Raw genomic sequence first — 20,051 nt, forward strand, 5'->3', positions numbered from 1 at the left:
AAGCGATCTTTTTTAATTTTCTGCCAAATTTCACGTGATAAATAATTACGTAACGACTGCACTTTTCGAGCATTACAAGCAATTCCAAGGCCTCTATTCGACGGCGTTGAATCCAGAAAACAAGCGCGCGGGCGTTGTGGGACACCCGGGTGCGAAAAGTCCGTTCTTAATTATTATTATCGTGTGAACCCGCGGCAAGGGTAATTATTTCCGTCTGCAGTAAACGCTTCCTGCAAAACGAGCCGGTCCCGCGAGCGCGGAGCGAAAAGTTACATAAGGCACGTGTTACTCCGCGTAGTCAAAAACTTGTTTCATTTAAACTTCTCCACTGACGGTATTGATAAGCGTGAAACTGTGCCCCAGTGTTTTTAGACCGTTTCGCTACGCCCGTGGACCGATTCCGTACAAGCTCGGCCTGGTTATTCAAAAAGTTATACCCCGTGGACCGTTTAAACGAGAACGCCTAAATATTTTCATTGCTTGCGGATACAACGAAAAAAACGCTCGAAATACAGTGAAACCATGCAAAAAATCAGACACAGAGAAAGGAGAGAGTAAATTACATTAGTAGAAGAAAAAAAAAAATAATTAAGGAGAAGAAATATATAAATTATACACCAGTAAATGAAGAGTAGGGAATGCCGCAAGCACTGTCAGTTTATCACACGCGATACACTCTGCGCTTTATGCACATAAGATCTTATCTTTCCGTCGAAGCTCGTCCCGCCCCGTACTTTCATTTAAAAGTGCAATTTCGTGGAAAGCAACTTTTTAATTTCTATCTAAAAAGTCGTCAAAGCGTTTCTAACAGCGTAATACGTTCCCATTCCGAAATAGCACCTAGCCCGGCGACGTTCGCGCGTGTTTAAAAACAGGAGAAATGCATCAGAGAGAAACCGCGTGGTACCAACTCATTTACGTATCGCAAAAATGAATTTCCATCTCGAAAATGAATACTCCTCTCATAAATCCTGACCCGCGGCCACGGCCTTTCCGAAACGCGCGAAATTACAAAGGCACCCGTTGGCAAATCGAACGTCCTCTTGATTCTCGTGCCGGCTGTTGGAAAAGTCAAATTTATTATTTACCTCCGGGCGTTACTGGGCGTCGTTAAACGCCGTTTCGTAAACTTCTTAGCGACATAATAACGCCATAGTTCACCGTAAATCACCGAAGTTGCCGCGAACTGTGTGCGTGCGTATTATAACTTACGTGATTCGCAATGAAACGCGTAACGACCTGAAATTATTGACACCCGGTGTACGTGAGTTATACGCAAACAAATGGCACTGCCAAACTAGAAACGCCTCTCTCGGGCGCGTACAACTTGACCGCACCTGCATCTGTACCGTTCAAAGTTTTCGTTCGACGGCGTAAACGAACAGTTATAATTAAACAATTTGTTCCTATTCCCGCGGACAAGTGGATCCAGATACTGCGTTTTATTTAATTACGCTTGAAACCCAAACTCCACTCGCCGCCCATTAAAACTTTATTTCGCACGCCGCGCCGGCTCGACACTTCCATTGAAAGCGTGGACGCTCGCCGAATAGGATCGTTTTACACGCGCGAAATAGTTGAAATATTCATCACTGGAAAACTTCGACTGGTCAACAATTTTTTTTTTTTTCCATTACACGTTACGGTGTATACTCTTGTACCTCGACGAAACTAGTTGCTGGAAAATAAAAGGCATTCCACGGAAAGAGCGATTGGATAACTGCCACCAGATGCCACTGAGCGAGTGCTGTAAGTAATGGACGAGTTTCAAAATAAAAAAGCTAATCGTAATTCCATAAATTAACAAACCGAGAAGAGCCCTTGGAGTAACCGAAAACATCTATCAAAGTAAATTACTCGTCTAAAGCAACGTTTCGATAACAAGTTTTCGAATTATCATATCGACCTACAGACATTGTTTTCCAGTGTTTCCTGCAGATGATACAATGAATCATTCATAGCACACAATTTGTAAATGGAATAACGGTGCATCGTTAAATTCGATAAGCAACCAGAATACAGTACTGTTCCGGGCCGACTAGTTTGTTTACAAATAGAAACAATGAAACTTTCTAGTGGTTTCGGTAGTTGAATAGAAGAGGGTGTAGTTTACGTGGAAAATTGTAATAGCAACGCTTTATTTCGGTATTTGAAAAAGAACACTTCTCCCCTTCAAACCTTTGTAATTACTTCCAATTATTCGCCCGCTAACTGGGATTACGTATTCATGCAATTTGCCCTCTTTGCACCAATTCATTTAAATTTAAAAAATTCCGCATAAAATGGAGCCTCCAGGACGGTTTGTTACTCGCACAATCGATGGAAGAACTTTTAAGTCGCGTTGGATCCAGTACAAGCTACGAAGGAATATAATGGAGCTTTACGAGGACGTCTTCACTTGAGGAAGCTCTTTTTAAATCGAAACTTTCTTAATATGGCGGTATTAAAAATACACGAGAATGTTTATTAACCACGGTGTTCTCGTTACTTCGTCGGGGAATTTGCGAAATTGAAATACCGGAAAGGTGAGAGTAATCCATTTCGTGGTTGCTGTCATCGTATACTTCGCAGTACAACAGATTCACTCCAATATAACTTCCTTAAAAAAGATGTATTACAGCCAATCGATCGCTAAATAGAAAACGTTTGATCAGTGGATAGAGTTCGTTTAATTAACAGTCGGAACGGCAGCTGATCGTAACTGCAGGCCAGAACACGGTTTCTCTGCGTGGGAAATATTTTTCGTGAAATTAGTAGTTTCAGATGTCGAGGTCGATCGCGAATAATTCGATAGCAGAACAATCGTTCGCGCTAATGAAATGATCCTTGCAACGTGACACGTCGCTAGAATAACGCAACACAATTGTAACGCGATACGAGCCGAAAAAGCATAATTGGAAGTAAAAAGGGGAGCTTGAACGAGTGCTCTAAACGCGAAAGAGCTCGATCGTTTGGCTAAAGTGGGACACGATTCGACATTTTTGCCACTTGACAAAATGCGGAACGAAATTCTCTCGGGGCGCGGGGGTTCGATTTTGCGGCAATCAATAACCGCCGTGTTCTCCAGCGTTCCACATTCAATAATACGCACTTTGAATAACTTCAAGTCCGATATTTATCGTGCTATTTGTGTTACTGTTATCTAGTGCACGTTCCATGATAATGCCACGTATGTTCCAAACTGACCCTCGATAAATGAATAATGTATCGCCTACCGATAGTCTCCTTAATCCTTCTGTGTTCGACGCGCAACGTGTAGCCAAAACTTTCTCCCCGTGATGGACATATCAACTTGTCTCTAGTCGCCGAAAGATCAATTTTCACGTTAATTTTATAAGAAAAAAATGACCCACCATTCGAAGCCTCGAACGAACGATTTCATGGTAAATTCCAAGCGTCAACACCTTAGAGGTAAAAATTGAGCTCGCGAAAATTTGAATGAAAGTGTCGTCCGATTCTCGAGACAAGACGTGCCCCAGTTCGTGCAAGTGGTTTACATACTGAGATTAATGTTTAAGTAATCGTTTAAAGAATCTTCTTCGAAATTTAATTCCCTTCGTTTCGGGCTTCACCGTTTCCGCTTTAAAGTGCTTCGACCGAATTTCTGTGAATCGTTTCACGTTCGGCAAACGAAAGCTTTCGAGCAAAAAAAAAAAACAGATTTCATAACAACCTTTATACCGAAGCTTTTACTTTTATTCTCCTGCGGGGTAAAAATTCCGCGTAGGGAAGTTATCCGCGCATTTACCGAAGCGCGGCGAGTATTATTTGGTTTTGCCATAATCGCAAAGGGCGTTAGCTTTCTCGCACGGGGTTCTGCTTTAAAATGCTCCGTGACGCTATTATCATCATGCTTCCTTCGCAGTCTTCTCGCGCGATATTGGATTTTCGCAAAATTCCATTTATTAACGGCGATCAACTATATCTAGCTACACGGTAATAAACTGATGGAATGTTTGCTCCGTACGTCGCAAGATTAACTACCCGTCGGACTGATTTTCCGATTAGCAACTTTGCGGAGGCTGAATTAACGATTAAATCGACTCGCGATTAAGATAATTCGTTTATGGACACGATACCCCTTTTCGAGACGCCTTGCTAACGTAAAGATACAATCCGAGGACGATTCTAAAGTGATAATAATTTCTGTCGCGACGCAGTCGCATCGTTAAAGTGGAAGAACGGCTTTACCGTACGCCGGATAGCATTAATTACTGCCGTTTGAGGGAAATACAGCGCTCCAAACACATCCCTTTCCGTTTCTGAACGAGCTTCCAGTTGTTGCGTGACTGAGACGCCAGACAATAGGTTAACTTCATAATAGGTTATCAATCCAATGAACAGACTGCACGGTAAGTCCTCGACTTACGCGGTCAATTCGTTCCGGGGCTCTCCTTGTAAGTTGAAGTCAGTGAAATACGGTGGTTTTCCGAATGTACTCTTAGTTCTAAAAGTTACTTAAAGTTAAGCGTCGCCATGTGTACAATTCTCCGTGAAAAGAAAAGTCGAAGAAAATATAACTTCGAATCAAAGAAGAATGAAATGGTCTCCGGAGCAATGAACCGAACGAAAGAGGCACTACAGCGCGTCGGGAATTTAATGCATGATATTTAAATAAATTTTATAGATATAACGTCGCATACGTCATCTTCGCGTCACTGTTATTTCAAGAACTATACTCGCGATTGTTTGAACGATCCCGAGCCACTCTGCTTCTTCGCGATCATGCGTGATCTCGTTGATGTTCCGTTGCCTAGGTGATCGTGTCTCAACAGACTAAACGCGCACTACTCGGAGCACCATCTCCCAGCAATCAGGGTGTTTTTGCGGACAAAATGAGCACTACTCTGCACCGTCTCCTAAGAGACGGAATGATTTACCGCGTAACCTGGCGCGAGACTACGATCCCCGCGTGATTATAAGATGACGTGGTGGAAATGCACTAGAACACGCTATAGTACATCCTCCCTTCCTGAACCTCGTCTCGCCCATTTCCATCAATCTGTACCAATAGCGTATGACTACAAAATAAGGGGTTCGAAAGGTGTTCGAGTATTGGAAGCGATTTTCCATGTAATTTTTTGCGCTCGCTTTCGACATAAAACATTTTTTTAATCGTTATGAAAACCGTTATTTCAGTTGTTTGCAAACTGCGCCGTCGTATGCATACAAATTAAATAAATGTTGAACTGCTACATAACTGCCTTTGCGTCGTAACAGTTATCTTTGGAAATTGAAGTGTAAACGTTCATTTGTGCTCACGCTGGGTGTAAACATTCATTTATGTATACACTCAATGTAAACATAAATGAATTATTCGACTGTGCTTGTTGACGTTCTATTATGACCTCTAGTGCTTGCATTATGTACAGGGTGAGATCTGGTTCTGTAGGGAACATTTTGTTGGCGCGAGGTAAAACTGCGATGGCCATTTTAAGGTCGTTCATTTTCGTTGTCGAAGATGCGATATAAACGTGTTTCCCAAAATTATATCGTCACTTCGTCCAAGTTTTGCAGGTAGGGCTATCAATCAGCCTGACCCAGCAAACTTTGCCCTACAATTAGAAGTCTGACTGTGGAGTATTTCAGTCAAATCTTCAGCAGGGAGCCAATGATCTTATCAGTGATTAATATATACACTGTATATTATACAGTCTGTCCCATAAGTATTCGTAACTTCTTCAATAAACGTAGAATGTACGAATACTTATGGATCTGACTGTATGTGGAATAGACAAGTTTTTGTCATGTACTTCAACCAGGGCATAACCGACGTAACGTACCTGAGAGACTCGTTAAAAGCAACCATCGATAATCACTCGACGGGTGGTTCTAAAGACTCTCTTCGCTATAAAATTTGATCGTTGCATCAAATCATCGCTTGTACGTATTCGCGCGTTTCGTCTGGTTACCCGCAAGCGGAACGTTTATTTTTGTCGCTAGAATTCGCGCTGCTCCAGCCGCCGCTAGAACACGTCTATTTTAAGCATATTGTTACTTCTAAGAAGGTTCATAGAAAAATGTCCCGTGACAAAACGCGTCTGACTAAACACCAGGTTATCCAGTTAAGCTGTCTCAATTACAGAGGAACGAAGGGAACTTAGCGTAAGCCTTCCATCTGTTATTGTAACTTTCAGTTAAAGTAACGTACCGTGGATATCTCACAGACCTACTTTTACAATCGCATTTACAAATGTGAGGGTAATAAAAAGAGGTAAGAGTAACAGGTACGATTACTTGGTGTACAGTGTGAAGAAAGGGATTCTACGACAACGTTTCTCAGACGCCGTTGAAAATGGTAGAATGTTCGATCATTCTTCGGCCTGTAGCAGCCAACGCGAAGTCTGAATCGTGACCGGGACGATCTACTGGGATTATTGGAATGGCGAATGTATAATTCCTATAACTCACCGTTATCATCCATTGCTGAGTTGTACAATAGAGTGCAAGAACAATGGAATTCAAAAGCCTTCAGACTATTGCTAAAACCTAATGGAAGGTGTGGCAAGATCCATCAACGTTATTTTCGAGAGCAAAGATTTACGAGCAACAGAACAATGTTATCGATGTACAGCCACTGCAATCTTAATTAAATTAATATTGTACCGATATCTTTGATACCACGAATATCGCTTCGGATCCTTGACAAAGCGTGGAACCACAGTTCATCGTGCATGAGCATCGAGGCATAGCTCCCGAGTACGGGCATGAAAATTCCAGGGAAAATTAATGCTGCCATAATATTTACGCGTAACCTTGCGACACCGTGTCCGTATTAATTGCAATTATCGATTGCCAATAGCGGTTGAATGGAAACGTTCGATTCAACGTCGCGTACCGCGAAATTATTAGTTTTTCGACTGGCATTCTATTACTCTGAAAAGAAAGATCATTTACAAATCCCTTGCAATCGCGATCGTTTTCATTGTCGTTAATCCCGTCATTACCGTAAACCGTGTTCGCATCAGGATTAAACGAGCCCAGCTTTCGTAATACTTTTCTTGTGTAGAATGCGTTTCCATTCCGTCGAATCCTTCACGTTCCCGTTGGCGTTTATTATCGACCCAGTTCCGTTCGTTGATTTTTAGACTGGCCTTTACGTTACAAAATCGAAACCTCTGATGTTGCGATACTCTTTCAAAGGATAGCATGGTAATTAACACATTGTCGACTTCGTGTCACCGGCTATTATTTTGTAATCGAATGTGAAAATCAAACAATCTAATTAAACTCGAATAAGCTTTTTTTTTATATTTTATCGATATAATGAATTGAAATTAAATATTTTACATATTCGATGCATCACTAAATTCAAGTTTTCAGGGTAATTTTTTTTCCCATTCCGGAAAACATCCTGTAATTCAGCTAGTACCGCGCAGAGAAGAGAAATCCTATACCGAGACTACAAAACTCTCCGAGCCTGCTGTTCGTTATATTATAAAGAGGAATAAAAAGTTGAAAGTACTATTGAGAACGCCATCTATGCAGACCGACCAAAGCAGCTGAATCGCTGGGAAGAAAAGAACCATTGTTCGAAAACTAAAGAAGAACTCGCGTATTTCTGCTCCAAATCATGCAGGAATGACTACTAACAGTTCTGGAAGAGCCGTTCGTTCCGAATTGTACCACGAGACTCTACGTGGTTGAGTTTTTAAAGACGGAACCACGCACCGATAAAATTGGAAACTTCGTACAAGATTGTGTCAACAGATATTCTTCACCCCTAAAGAAACCCCGCACTTCTGGAAACGAGGTCGCCGCGATACCTACAGATGGTTCTATCCATCCACGAATCATTCCACGTTTTACACCGATATTTCTCTGAGCTGTCTCGCGATACATGCTATAATCTCAACCTACACGATACCTCGACAGAAACGAATCGAAATTTTAACCATTCCGTGTAACGTTGAATTCAAATTCATTATTTATTCCAACCGCTCGAATAATCGAGAAATTTTCCTGCACGTTTACGACTTACTTTCTCTTTCGATCCACTTCTCGTACCTTTTCAAGGTGAACTACATATTTTGAGACATCCTGTGTTAGGTTACGCCGAAGTTTAAACACGAGACGCCCTCGCCAACAAAGCACCAAAGGGTCTACAGAAACCCTCCAAACTTCGAAAAGAAGAGAGATAGGTACGACGAACTTTCTCCGGCGCCTAACCTTGAATTAGGGATGAAAATAACATCGAAGGTGAGATACAGAGGTGCATCGCCGCGTCTTTCTCCATTTACGAATCCGTAACATTCCGCGTCTTGAAAGCTGTTCGCGTTGCAAGACTGAAAACGCTGCTGCCAATAAAAGCTACGAGTTTGAACCAGCAGTCGTTAACAATGGAGTTATTTCTCGCGCGGAATTGTTCGAGGGAGGCACTGGATACGGAAACAGACTGGGAAATCCCATTCGCAACTGTTCGAAGACTTCCGCCTAGGCGAACGCAGCGATTTCTCTGCTCGTCGCGAAGAAGGTGAATTCTGCAAAGTTCATTAACTTCGCGCCAAGTGCTATACAAGATGTACCAGAATTTCCTGCACGGCCCTAGACTGGATAATAAACACGGAGGTACCCGCGTTAGCGTTGCACATTTTCGTACGATGACTCGCGTACTGTCAAGGTATCTCGGAATATACAGCGCTATTTCATTCGCCCTGCTTTCTGCTATTTTCAACACGGTCGCTGTCAGGCTAATAAAGAATTTTTCAAAGGGATCTCGTCGATGGAGTCGTGGTTGACACCTAACTATCGTTATTGGATCGTTTGAGAAATCACCCGTGATTCCATGCGGTAAATTACGAATATTTACACCCAATTTAAAGTTGATTGTTTCAGCCGTTTTGCAGTTATTGCGTACGAGCTTTTAAAAAGCACCGTATCGAGAAGAACGCGTTAAAAGTTTCATAATGCAATAACCGACCAAGTACACCGCTGGCGCTAATGGGTTATAACTTGCTCGCTAATGCGAGTTTCAGTATGGGACCATTTGCACATTATTTTTTAAACCTCGACCTACAAAATTAAAAAAAAAAAAATTGTCATCTTTAAACTTTCGTACTTCTCGAAGGAAATTGTATTTAAAGAATCGTTAGAGATATTAATCATTCGCGAAGCGAACGTCTCCTTGTACGATCATCCGCTAAATTAAATCGATTAAATTGATGGCATGCCTGCCATAGATAAAATACCATTATGTCTCAGTCATTCGATAAAGTAGAGTTTCAAATTGCGTAATGTTTGCTAGGGAATCCTAACATGAACTTTTCGCTAGCCGACCTCTCAGAACTCCCAACACGGAAACCTTATTTCCCCTCGTTTCGATTTCACGCGCGTATGCTTACTTCCGCCCTCTGTGTGCAAATATTAATTTGCAGCGTCGCACTGTGGCCTGAATTGCTGCTGCAATTTTAATTTCAGCTCGCTGTGTCTCGGGGCCAGGTTACGAGAATCAGGGTGGCGAGGAAACGATCAAACAATCTCGATACGCATCAGCAACTTAACGATGCTCCGATGAAGCATATACCCATTATAAACGTTTTTATATTTTCGTTTTACGAATGTACAAGCCAATTATGCTGCCAATTATTTTTGTATGTCACAGTTTCAAAGTCTGAAAGGCTGAGAAATCATCGAAACAAAATGAAATTGTACAAAGTATTCGATTCGTGTGGGGGACGTAAAAAACCGCGCAAATGGTTTAGCGAAAAATAGAAGAAAGAACGGAAATTAAACAAATGAAAGGGCTTAGAAAAGCGAGTATTAAATGCTTGTAATATTTTCCTATTTCAACACCCGCTGGGTGGTACGCCGGGGCTTCTCGATGCAAAGCCCGTTCTCTCCGTAACTGTGTAGTTGGTGTTATTTTTCTACCGCGCTTGAATTTTCCTGATTCTCCCTCTTCATATCGGAACAGTTGTTTTTATCTCGTTTTTTCCGCGACTTCTACCGACTTCGCACTTGTTATTCCAAAGTCTTTCAAAGAATTCGTTATCGTTTCAGTACATACTTCGTTGCAGTAATTCTCAAACCAAGTATAATCATACCAAGGATTTCTTTTTTCGTTCCAGTCTTGTAATTACAAAGATCGGATTTTCTTGCTTTTGTAATCGGATACTTGTACACTCGCCGTCCTGTATTTGCTTTCAGTTACGTACTTGGGTGGTTTAATCATCGAACCGTTTAGTATCGATTGCATCACACCTTCCTAGTTATTCTTACAAACGACACGCGCGTACAAGCTTTGTAATGTGAATTAGCAAACACCCTTTGTAGCACAGATCACACCGTTGGGGGTGATTTAGACAATCACGGTAGCTATGCTAACTCTCGTGCAATATTCGACGCGTTAAAGTAGAATGTGACACGTATAAGCTCCAATATTCGCCAAGGATGTGCGTTTGAGAGCAGGAAGCGAAGAACGTATATAATAAATTCTGCTTATGAATCTGGATTTACGTAATTCATTCGTTCATTACTTTAAAATCACGCGTTACGGAGCAATATCAATTGACGATGAACATACTTTCAATTAAAGTTTCAATTATGAATCTCGTATCAGACGTCTGTTTAAAAAAATTCAATTTGATGTTCCCCGTAATTCGAAAAGTGTGTACGGTATATTCGTGCGATACGCTCGTTATAAAAGTGAACGATTCCATTGAAATACGCGTAAATTAAAATTAGTATGGCCTCCTGCTCGTTACAGCCGTGCCGACGCTTGTTATAACAAGATTCCATTGTGTATTCTATATATTTGATTTGCGTTACCAGGTTGCTCAAGTAACATACGTTACAGAAAGGAAGGACTTTCTATGTTTTCAGGGGTGCTTAAAATGAACGAAGTTAGAGATTAATGACTTCTCTCGTATAGAGTGATTTTCGACATCGAAACCAGCTTTATTATTTATCGACCTCTGTTTTTTGTCCTCTTTAGATAGATGATCCAAATATAAAACTTATGGTAGAGTGGCTCGCTATCAAATGTCGAAAATTATATCAGGATCGGAAAAAGAATGGTAAAAGCATCGCTAATGATGCACTCTGCACCGTCAAATTCATATTTGGATCATCTATCCGAAGAGGACCTAAAATAGAGGTGATAATGTAATGTAATTTTCAACGTCAAAAAGTACCATCCACCGGTGAACTAATTTCCCTCCCGCCTTATTTCTTTCATTAGAGACAAAATATTCATTTTAAAACCTAATTTGCCATAAAAGCATGTAATGATTCCATAAATTTACCGTGAGACGAACGATGTTCCGTGACTAAAAAAGTTTGAAGAACTCTGTAATAAATCGTAGTAATCTTAAGCCCTTTGTGCCTTCGCCCGGTTACAACGATTACTTCTCAGAAAAGAAGCAAAAAGAAGTGTTGGTATTCTACTACGTGATTTTCTTTACTTTAAAATCTCTAATATTCCATCATCGCACTAAAATATGTCACAGAGCATGGTCGCAAGTAATATTCCAACCTCGAAGAATTATCCTTGAAAGCGAAACTCAGCACTGATATCGCAATAACAACATAAATGGAAACTGGTTCGCGTGGAAAACGATACCGTGGGTCGCGAAGAGATTAAATTATTTATCCTTATCGCGACCTCAACTTCCCAAATAATTGATCTAATTGTTTTCCTGGTATTAAATCCCTCGTGTGACACAACTGGGGGTATGTTTATCACTGACGAGTCCAAGTTGCCCCACGCTTCCGGGGTTAGAGTAGCAAGTTCCGCAAATAACGTGAAACATATTCACGAAACACGCGACAGAACCGGGCTCACGTTTGTTGCCCACCCCCTACGAACTCGAGACTGTGTTTTTTGTTTCGTCGTTTACATCATGCGGCGGCTGGAGAACTCTCAAGAACTTTCTACTCGCGTTCACTCGTTTTCCAGTTGTAAATTTCGCCACGTATCACGGACCATCGGTGCACGCGTTCTCGCATTCCTGTTCCTTTTCGTGAACCGTTTTCCGCGTTTCTTACCGCTTCCCTGACAACCTCTAAATTTCCCAAGTGTTCCTAACTTCCACCGAGTACGTGTACGTAATTTTTGTCGAATTCACGCACGACCCGTTTCCACGTTGCGCGAATCGCGCGTCGTGTTCCTCGCGTGTATACAGAGCCGGGCAAAATTCTTACCCCGTTCGAAGTTACGAATGAAAAATAAAGGACAAACGAATGTTTACGTTCAGGGTCTACTCCTCGTGAAACTCGGGGGATTAGACTCCAGCAGCAAAAATGACTCGGGAGATAACGTCCTAGCGGCTGCTGGAGACCGGAGCTTAAACGAATCCTCCGCATCCGACCTTTGAGACTCGGATAACGAAGACGTGGCGGTGACACGCGAAAGGGCAGATTTTTATTCGTCTCTGTAATCTTTGAAACGCGGTTGGTTAAGGCTTCGAAGCTTAAGTATTTCACCGAAAACTCGACTCTTGGATTGCGTAGACGTCGAGAATAGTAGCTACACGGTAATTTCATTTATTATTTCAGTCACCTCTGTGTGCAACGCTAAACAATTCCCTTCCCACGAATCCACCGCGAGTTTCGCGGAGACTTGGAAGACTCCGAGACGCAGAGAGAAACAAGAAAACTCACCTTTGACGTCTCGAAGAAGCTGAAACTGCGCGAGAAGCAGCAGGAAAATCGTGGCGACCGCGTCCTTCCCCCTAGTCCTGTTCTGTAAATCCGGTCTACCAGCCATCCTCGCAACTGACGACGAACGAACCACGATTCAATACTTCACGCACCACATTCGTCTCACCACTCCACCGTGATCTATCTCTTCACGGCGCTCTATCCTGATCTTCACACGCGCTAAACACACCGACAGTACCGCGATATATTTACGGTCCAGTCCAGCTACCGAGGAACTCGATGCGTCGCAGAGTTCGCCGATGATCACACCGGTCCTATGGTAGCTGGACAACCGGTGGTTCGGACCGCTGGATCCGTGGTTCTTTGGCAGAGGTCCGCGATCGGTCTGCCGGACATCTGATTCCGAGCGCAGAAAGCCCGCACGAGCTCGGGGAAGCGGAAGAGTCGAGGATTCCGGCGGTAGCTCCGGAAGGATACACCTTTCGAGTGCGTCACGGTCGGAATTCCGTCGGGAGCGACCCGTTGGAACCGCCAGGAACCGTTCCCCTAGCTGGCTAAAAGCGTGTCAGTCGGAACACAAGGAAGCAGCGAACTCTGAAGCACGTGCACGCTCGATAAACGGCGGGCTACTGAGCAGCCCGCGGTGTCGAGCGAGAAAGAAGGAGCGAAACGGAGCGGGTGAGAAACTGGGAAAGTCGGGGGATCTAGGGCGTCGACAAGTGCGAACCGAAGGATTCTCGATGGGGTAATTCGAGGAACGATCCCTTTGGTGTATCCGTGTCAGGTGTCGTCGTGATCCGAGGTCGCACGGCGCGGCTGCGATCGTGCAGCGTTCGAAACGCGTCGAATGCGTCTGGACCGAAAAACCGCAACGAGAGAGCGAGAAACGCTATAAGGGTATAGGAAAGAGAGAGAAGCAGCGACCGATGTGACCTGAGAGACGAGACGGCGTGAACGCGATACGACCGATTCGTACGCTTACCCGAAACTAAGCAATTCGTGGCGAACGGCGCGCACCTGTCGTTCCGCGGGTCGCTGCGCATGTCCCTACGAAGGAAGCCGACTGCTTGCCACGGCAGCTCGTCCGTCCGGGGTGGGTGCAGATGGGAGAACCGTGACAGTCTCTGCATGAACGCGGAAAGGTGGTGGGAAAGTCCTGCGCTCCGGAATTAAGGTTTTTCCGTGGAACTTCTACAACCCCTGCTCGAACCGCGTGGCCGCACCTCGTCGCCGCGGAATTCATGATCGTAACCGCTGTAATTAATATTGTTAAATACAATCGTTGGCAATATTCATTGTTTGCATAGTTGAAGGTCTCGCTGAAATTAGAAATCTCTAACCTTCGTAGTGGGTCCTTTCGTGCTGATTAAACGGAGTAACTACATTTAGCTACGACGATACTTTTGGAATTCTGTTATCAATTTCGTGTTCTTTGTACCATTATCTACTGTTTTGCTGAATTATATCTCCTTCCCGATATACGATTAGAACTGCGACGCGCATTTAATATATCGTTGACCGGTCAAGAGTAAACTCGTGTTTGCACTTGCATTATCTATTTCAATTTATGAAACTCAGGTCATATAGAATATTGCAAAAGCTTTGCTTATCGTGTTTAGTTTTTGATTCTTTTTCAACAATAGAATATACTTTTCTCGGTATTTAGGTTTATATCACTCGGTAGCTCAGTAGTAGAAAAATTACAAAATAATAGACGGTGACATGAAGTCGCTTCTGTGTAAAATTGCCGGTCAACGATGTGTTAATTAGTGAAAGATGGAATAATTGACGTACAGTTTTGTGATATTGTGGAACCAGTATCGCACGCAATGTTTCACGATAACCCTGATAACCTCAGTTTCCTTACCAGCAGACATTTACAGGCTGGCTATCCAACTGTTTTGCAAACTGTCGATTCATGGTCAAGCCGAAGCACGGTTAAAACGTTAAAATCGCTGTATATAATACCATCATCCACGTAATTTTCCTTTCCATTAAAAATCTGAGCACCTTATCAGCCCGTATTTAAATTTCCAAAACGAAGCGAGGCTTTTAGAATCGAGCTTCATCATTGACCATGAATTCAGCGGTGAAACTCACACAAAGCTGGAAGCCTGAATGTTTTAAATGAGGATTTTTCACACAGCACAAACGCTTGTTGAGTGTGAACATCCTAGAACCAGGGATCCGCTTTCATTAATCACCACGAATTCAGATTCCTCTGTACCATTCGCCAAGTAGTTCGTGCTCTTCAGACCGCTCGACAATTTTTTATTTGAAACGAAGTAAATTCTCAGCTTTAACACCACTATTTTACACGCGACTACTTTCTTGGTTTCTTCATATTTTAAGACCATATTCTCTGTTTTACGAAAGCGTTTTTCGGAAACATGTGTTTGATATTTGAAATATCTGTGAGAAAGATCTGTTCAACGATTCTCCCGGGTGTTGGATAACGATGCGACTTTCGTATTATTCGTCCGCTCAAATTTCACGTTGTCTAAATTGCAATACTCGTTTAATAACTTAAACAGCGTTATATCTGAGTAGCGTGTTCTCGTCTCGATCGTATAGACTTCAACGTTCGCGTTCTTTGGGAAACTGAATAATACATTGACCTTGAACAAAAAAAATACTTTGCAATAGGTTGTTAAAGATTTCAGGAAATCCAGGTGTCATTATCGTTGGCTTTATGTGGTCACTGAAGCACCTGTTTCCTATCGAGTCACGCTATGCGTCTTCCTTTATGTTATACGGTAATTGTGCCGGCCTAAGATCAAATGCTTTAGAAACCCAGTCGACGAACTCCAACGAATAGCCGCGTAATTTAACAAATAACGCGATAGCATCCACGACGAGTAACCTTTGGAGTACGTTGATGTTTATTTATTATTCCAAAGACAAAAGTTAGCTTTTTGTCTCAACGAAAACTAGATCTTTCTAGGGCGACAAACCAGAATCCCCTCTTAAATTACAAACCCGCGGATCAAAATAGCCGTTAACCTAATTCCATTAGCCCCAACAAAGGAATTTCAGTTAAGCGCAAGGCGGGAGCGCGAGGCTCTTACCCAATCACAAAGAGCGCCTCAACCTTACTCTGCACCCGCGACACCAATTAGATTATAAAAACGGAAACAATCTCAGAAGGATAGATCATTATGCTAATTACTTGGTGAGAGAGATTATCAGAATTATTCATCAACCGTTGCGCTGCCTAATAGAAGTTAAGAGATCAGTGAGTGCTGACAAACAACAGAAGGGATGGTAAGCGGAAGGTGGATACAGGCTGTGCTAATTTTAACGACCAAAAAGGCTGTTATAGAAAACTAACCCAACCCGAAGTTTATCGATATTAACGGAACTGTTCAAGGTGTCCATGATAAACAAGACACTCTGTACACCGAAGTACACAATGGTCTACTTCTAGCGGCGGATATCTATCCTCTCAATATCCTTTTTTTTTTTTTGCTTCGAGTGGCTAAAGGATTCCTTTCAACCGAAACTCCTCAAACTTCCAGTTAATTATCTTTTATAGCGTAGCAAGACAATTACTTATTTTTTTAAACGCGGGCAGAAGAGAGGTTAACTAAAACTCAGGCTCCGTTGAGATTATTCCTTGGAAAACGTCGCTAACTACCCGCCAATAATATGCATTCGCAAACCTTTGCGCAGTTGGTCACCAAGTAGCGTGGCATTTAAGGCTTGTTTCCTGTCCCTTCGCCGATAACTCTCCCACTCGTCACGTCACCTTCTCCCACGCCCCAATTCGAGATGGGCTCAACGTCGAACCAATGAATCAAGGAATCCAATTCCTGTGTTAGACGACGAGCATTACTGAAATTCTCGCTTTCAAGTGATAGAATCGGGACCACTTCCGGCAGTTCACTCGAAAACGGGTTAGACGGCGATTTACCAACGATAACTCTTCATTATCCTCGCTACCCTGTTTCTAAGTTTTTTCTTTTCATTTTTCCCGTTCATTTTTCGACAGAGGATACGAAAGGAAGTATGCAAATTCGAATCTCCTTCCAAACAAGCGGATCATAAATTCGGACCTGCATCGCTCGCACTTGGAAGAATTAAATGCGGCAATTAAGGAGAACCGACCTGAATTATCCAATGGGAAAGGTCTCGGGTTTCGGCGGGATAATGCGAGACCGCATGTTTCGCTGCGAAGTCAGAAAATGTAACTGGAGCTAGGGTCGTTCTTCCTCATCCGCCCCATTTGTCGGATTTAGCGCCATTGGACTATCACCAATTCCGGTCTATGCAAAACTTCCCTCACAATTAAAACTTAAGTACAGGAGAAGCGTACAAAACGCGCTTGGAATAGTTTTTCGCTCGAAAGGATGAGACGTACACCGAGAACCAAATTACGGGGCTAGCTTATACGGCAGATGGCGAAAAGTCATCGTAACGTATAGACGCTTGCCGTGAAAATATAACTGAAACGTGCGAGTTGTCGCACAATTTCGGAATTGTACGTTGAAAATTAGTTTGGGAACTGTGTTGCGATAGAGTAAGGAAACGAGAGGAGATTAGCGATTTTAATCGATGCCTTCTATCGTCTAAATCACGAATGAGGCGGAATCTAGGCCGCAGTTGCACTGTTCGTTCGCACGGTAGACGTTGCCTCTACTTTTTCTATTGTTATCCCTCTGAGCTTCGAATTCCTGGAACGTCATTCCGTTTCGTTGATTTCGCCTACACGGGAAATCCCTGGTCGAATGAAACCTAAATTACGCGTTACACGAATCGCTTACCGCGATGTATCACCGCAGAAATTCTCGCCGCTTTTCGCGTGAACTTATAAAACTCCGCAAATCCGCGGTATTCGCGTGAGGATTCGTGGAATAAATGCGCCGGTAATTGCGGGTCAGAAATCGACGACTTCCCTCGCCCACTTCGATGCTCGCTAACCGATAAACAATTACGCGGCTCGGTCGGCCAGGCCAATTAATAGGGCCCTGAACGGAATTCGATTAAACGAGCAGAGTTCATTGGAATATTTCATATGAAAGAATAATTTCGCTTTTCTTCTTCCCAGTGTAAAGATTGTATATACACTCAATCTCATAAATATTCGTACCCTCTATGTCTATCGAAGAAGTTTGACTGAATTAAATACTGACTGTATCTATCGGTTATGGTTTACGTTTACGTCGCGTGTGTAAAGGTCGATTCAAACTATACGACACGGACCGGCAACGACACGTACCGGCACCGACACGACAAAACATTAAAACACGCATTTTAATGGAACTATTCACACTATTCCCGTTGACGGAACGTTCAGGTCGGTGTCTGTTAAGTGTGAATAGTTCCATTAAAACGCGTGTTTCAATGTTTTGTTGTGTCGGTGCCGGTCCGTGTCGTATGGTCTGAATCGACCTTAACGCTTATATAGCCGATGGATTTTATTATAAACTGTCGATCAAACGCCGCTATCGAGGTTACATAATTCGACGAACGAGCCTAGCTTTTTTCGTCAACCCTGTTCAAGATCCTGGAAGGTAGCAGAGAGAATGAATAGGGGAACATTGAACAATGCAGGACCGAAGCTTGTCCCTTTCGTCGGCACCTATTTGGCGGATTGTGCAGCTTTTGTCCACTTGAATCAGTCAGCTAACAAGTCTCTGCTCCCTTATCCATTCGCACCGAATCGATGAAGTTGCAAAAAAAGATTTAACGTCAGCTCCCAGCTAAAAGGTCGTTCTTCTATCGATTACGAGCGGAAAAATGGAAAAGGTAAGGTCGGACGAAGGGAAACGATGTGGCAGAGTGGACGAGCGAGGGACGATGAAGTTTTTCATGACAGAAAGAATTCGTTAAAGTAGAACAGTGTCCGTGAAAGCAGGAAACACGAGGAGCAAACACCGTGTCAATATTTGCGAGGACGCTTCCGCGAAAAAGGCTCCATCCGTCGGGGATGATATCGGACTTCTTACCGCGACGCGAGAATTTAATATTGGTCGTCCTAGTTCCTCGAAGGACTGCAGCCATTACATTCTGCTCGGGGATTATTCAGCCATATGCATAAGATTTCTTTGTGCCCGCGAGCAGACGGCGACGATTTAGCGGAGGACTTTTGGCCTACGTCGAGAGGAAAGGGTGTACTCAAGTTGCGAGGGTGCGATCGAGGAAAACCTCACACGTGGCATCGAGGCCAAGCTCTGGATATGAAATGCGCGCTTGACCTTTAACCATGGATGCAGCAAAACCTCCATTCGATGGGCACCGATCTCTAGTACATAATTTTGGAGGATGCATCCGATCGTGCATACTTGCACAAGCTACCCGCGTTACAAGGTAAATTATTTCAAGTCCTTTTGCAAAAGTACCGAAAGTACTAGAAGTGAATAAGGCTGTGAAAAGAGTTGTTGGGAGAAATGACTAATACACGATAAAAACGTTAGAAAATATATATTTTTCGACGCACCTAGAGACTACTTTATAGGAATCGAGTTGAGAAACATTCCAAGAGGAGAGCTGAACGAACAACAAATTTTCAAGTCATCCCTAGAGAGGGGTGAAAATGTGTTTCCTAATTCGGAGTTTGTACGAATGTAGCGTATTTATTTCATAAGATTCGTAAGTTGAAACTTTTAATTCGAATACTGTGGTTGCAATTAAAACGGCACAGAAACTAGCGTAGCATGAAAAAACATGGTTGAAATTTAATATTCATTAAGGCTCCTTTGTAAACTCCGCCAACCACAATAATGAAATTGGAATCCGTAGGTCTGGCCTTGACTCATTTTATAGGGACATTTACATCGCGTATTAACTAGATAAGGTATTCATTACATGGAGTGTATTCAAGCTTGCACGGAGGATTGTAGAGTTTCGTATGAAAATGACCTTTTGTGAATTAAAAATCTATAAATAAACTCGTGGTTCTCGTATGTACGAGAAGTATTTTGTTCGTCTGTAACTAACATTTTCAGATGAACGTGAATGGGATTTATTTAAGAAGTAACGTCAAATAAAATTAACGAATATCCGTAAGAACTTTTTTCACAGCTTTATGCTCTTCTAGTTTTCGGTGCATGCAAAAATTAATTAATGGCACGGATGAAATGAATGGTTCACTGATGAGTGCAACGAAACGCGAGACAAATTTTCCGTTTCAATTCAAAACCAACGAAATCCGGATTTTACTTATTACGCGTTCGCAAACATTCGTGAAACAGATCGTCGCGGTGAAAAGCTTTTGAAAGTGAAATATGCACGCGGAAGGACGGAAATATGCACGGGAAGGTAATATTTATATACCCGCATTCATTACAAAATTTTTGCGAAAAGTTCCACGCATTTTGTCAACCTCCACCTTTCAGTTTCGCCTCGTTTCAACGCGACTTCCGCTCCATCGCAGACGTTGAAGCAAATACGAACAGTGATTGAAACAAGTAAGCTAATCCCTATCGAAGTACGTGCAGAATTGCTCCATT

At 42.7% G+C, this 20,051-nt stretch overlaps 1 protein-coding gene across 4 annotated transcripts in view; it reads right to left on the reverse strand.

Moving 5' to 3' along the window:
- Positions 1–13,909, reverse strand: part of LOC128886815 (hemicentin-1) — a 221,167-nt gene extending 207,258 nt beyond the window's left edge. The window contains exons 1-2 of one of the 4 annotated variants that reach the window (XM_054141986.1): positions 13,328–13,909; positions 12,601–13,194 (exon numbers count right to left, since the gene is read on the reverse strand). In XM_054141986.1, the coding sequence (XP_053997961.1) occupies positions 12,601–12,706 (106 nt within the window). In that variant the 5' untranslated portion in view covers positions 12,707–13,194; positions 13,328–13,909. Of the gene's footprint in view, positions 1–12,600 lie in introns of all 4 variants that reach the window. The other 3 variants (XM_054141988.1, XM_054141987.1, XM_054141989.1) reach the window with 3 other exon arrangements.
- Positions 13,910–20,051: the final 6,142 nt, after the last annotated feature.

The sequence above is a fragment of the Hylaeus anthracinus genome, unplaced genomic scaffold (assembly GCF_026225885.1).
Source record: "Hylaeus anthracinus isolate JK02 unplaced genomic scaffold, UHH_iyHylAnth1.0_haploid 11985, whole genome shotgun sequence".
NCBI classification, from domain to species: Eukaryota; Metazoa; Arthropoda; class Insecta; order Hymenoptera; family Colletidae; genus Hylaeus; species Hylaeus anthracinus.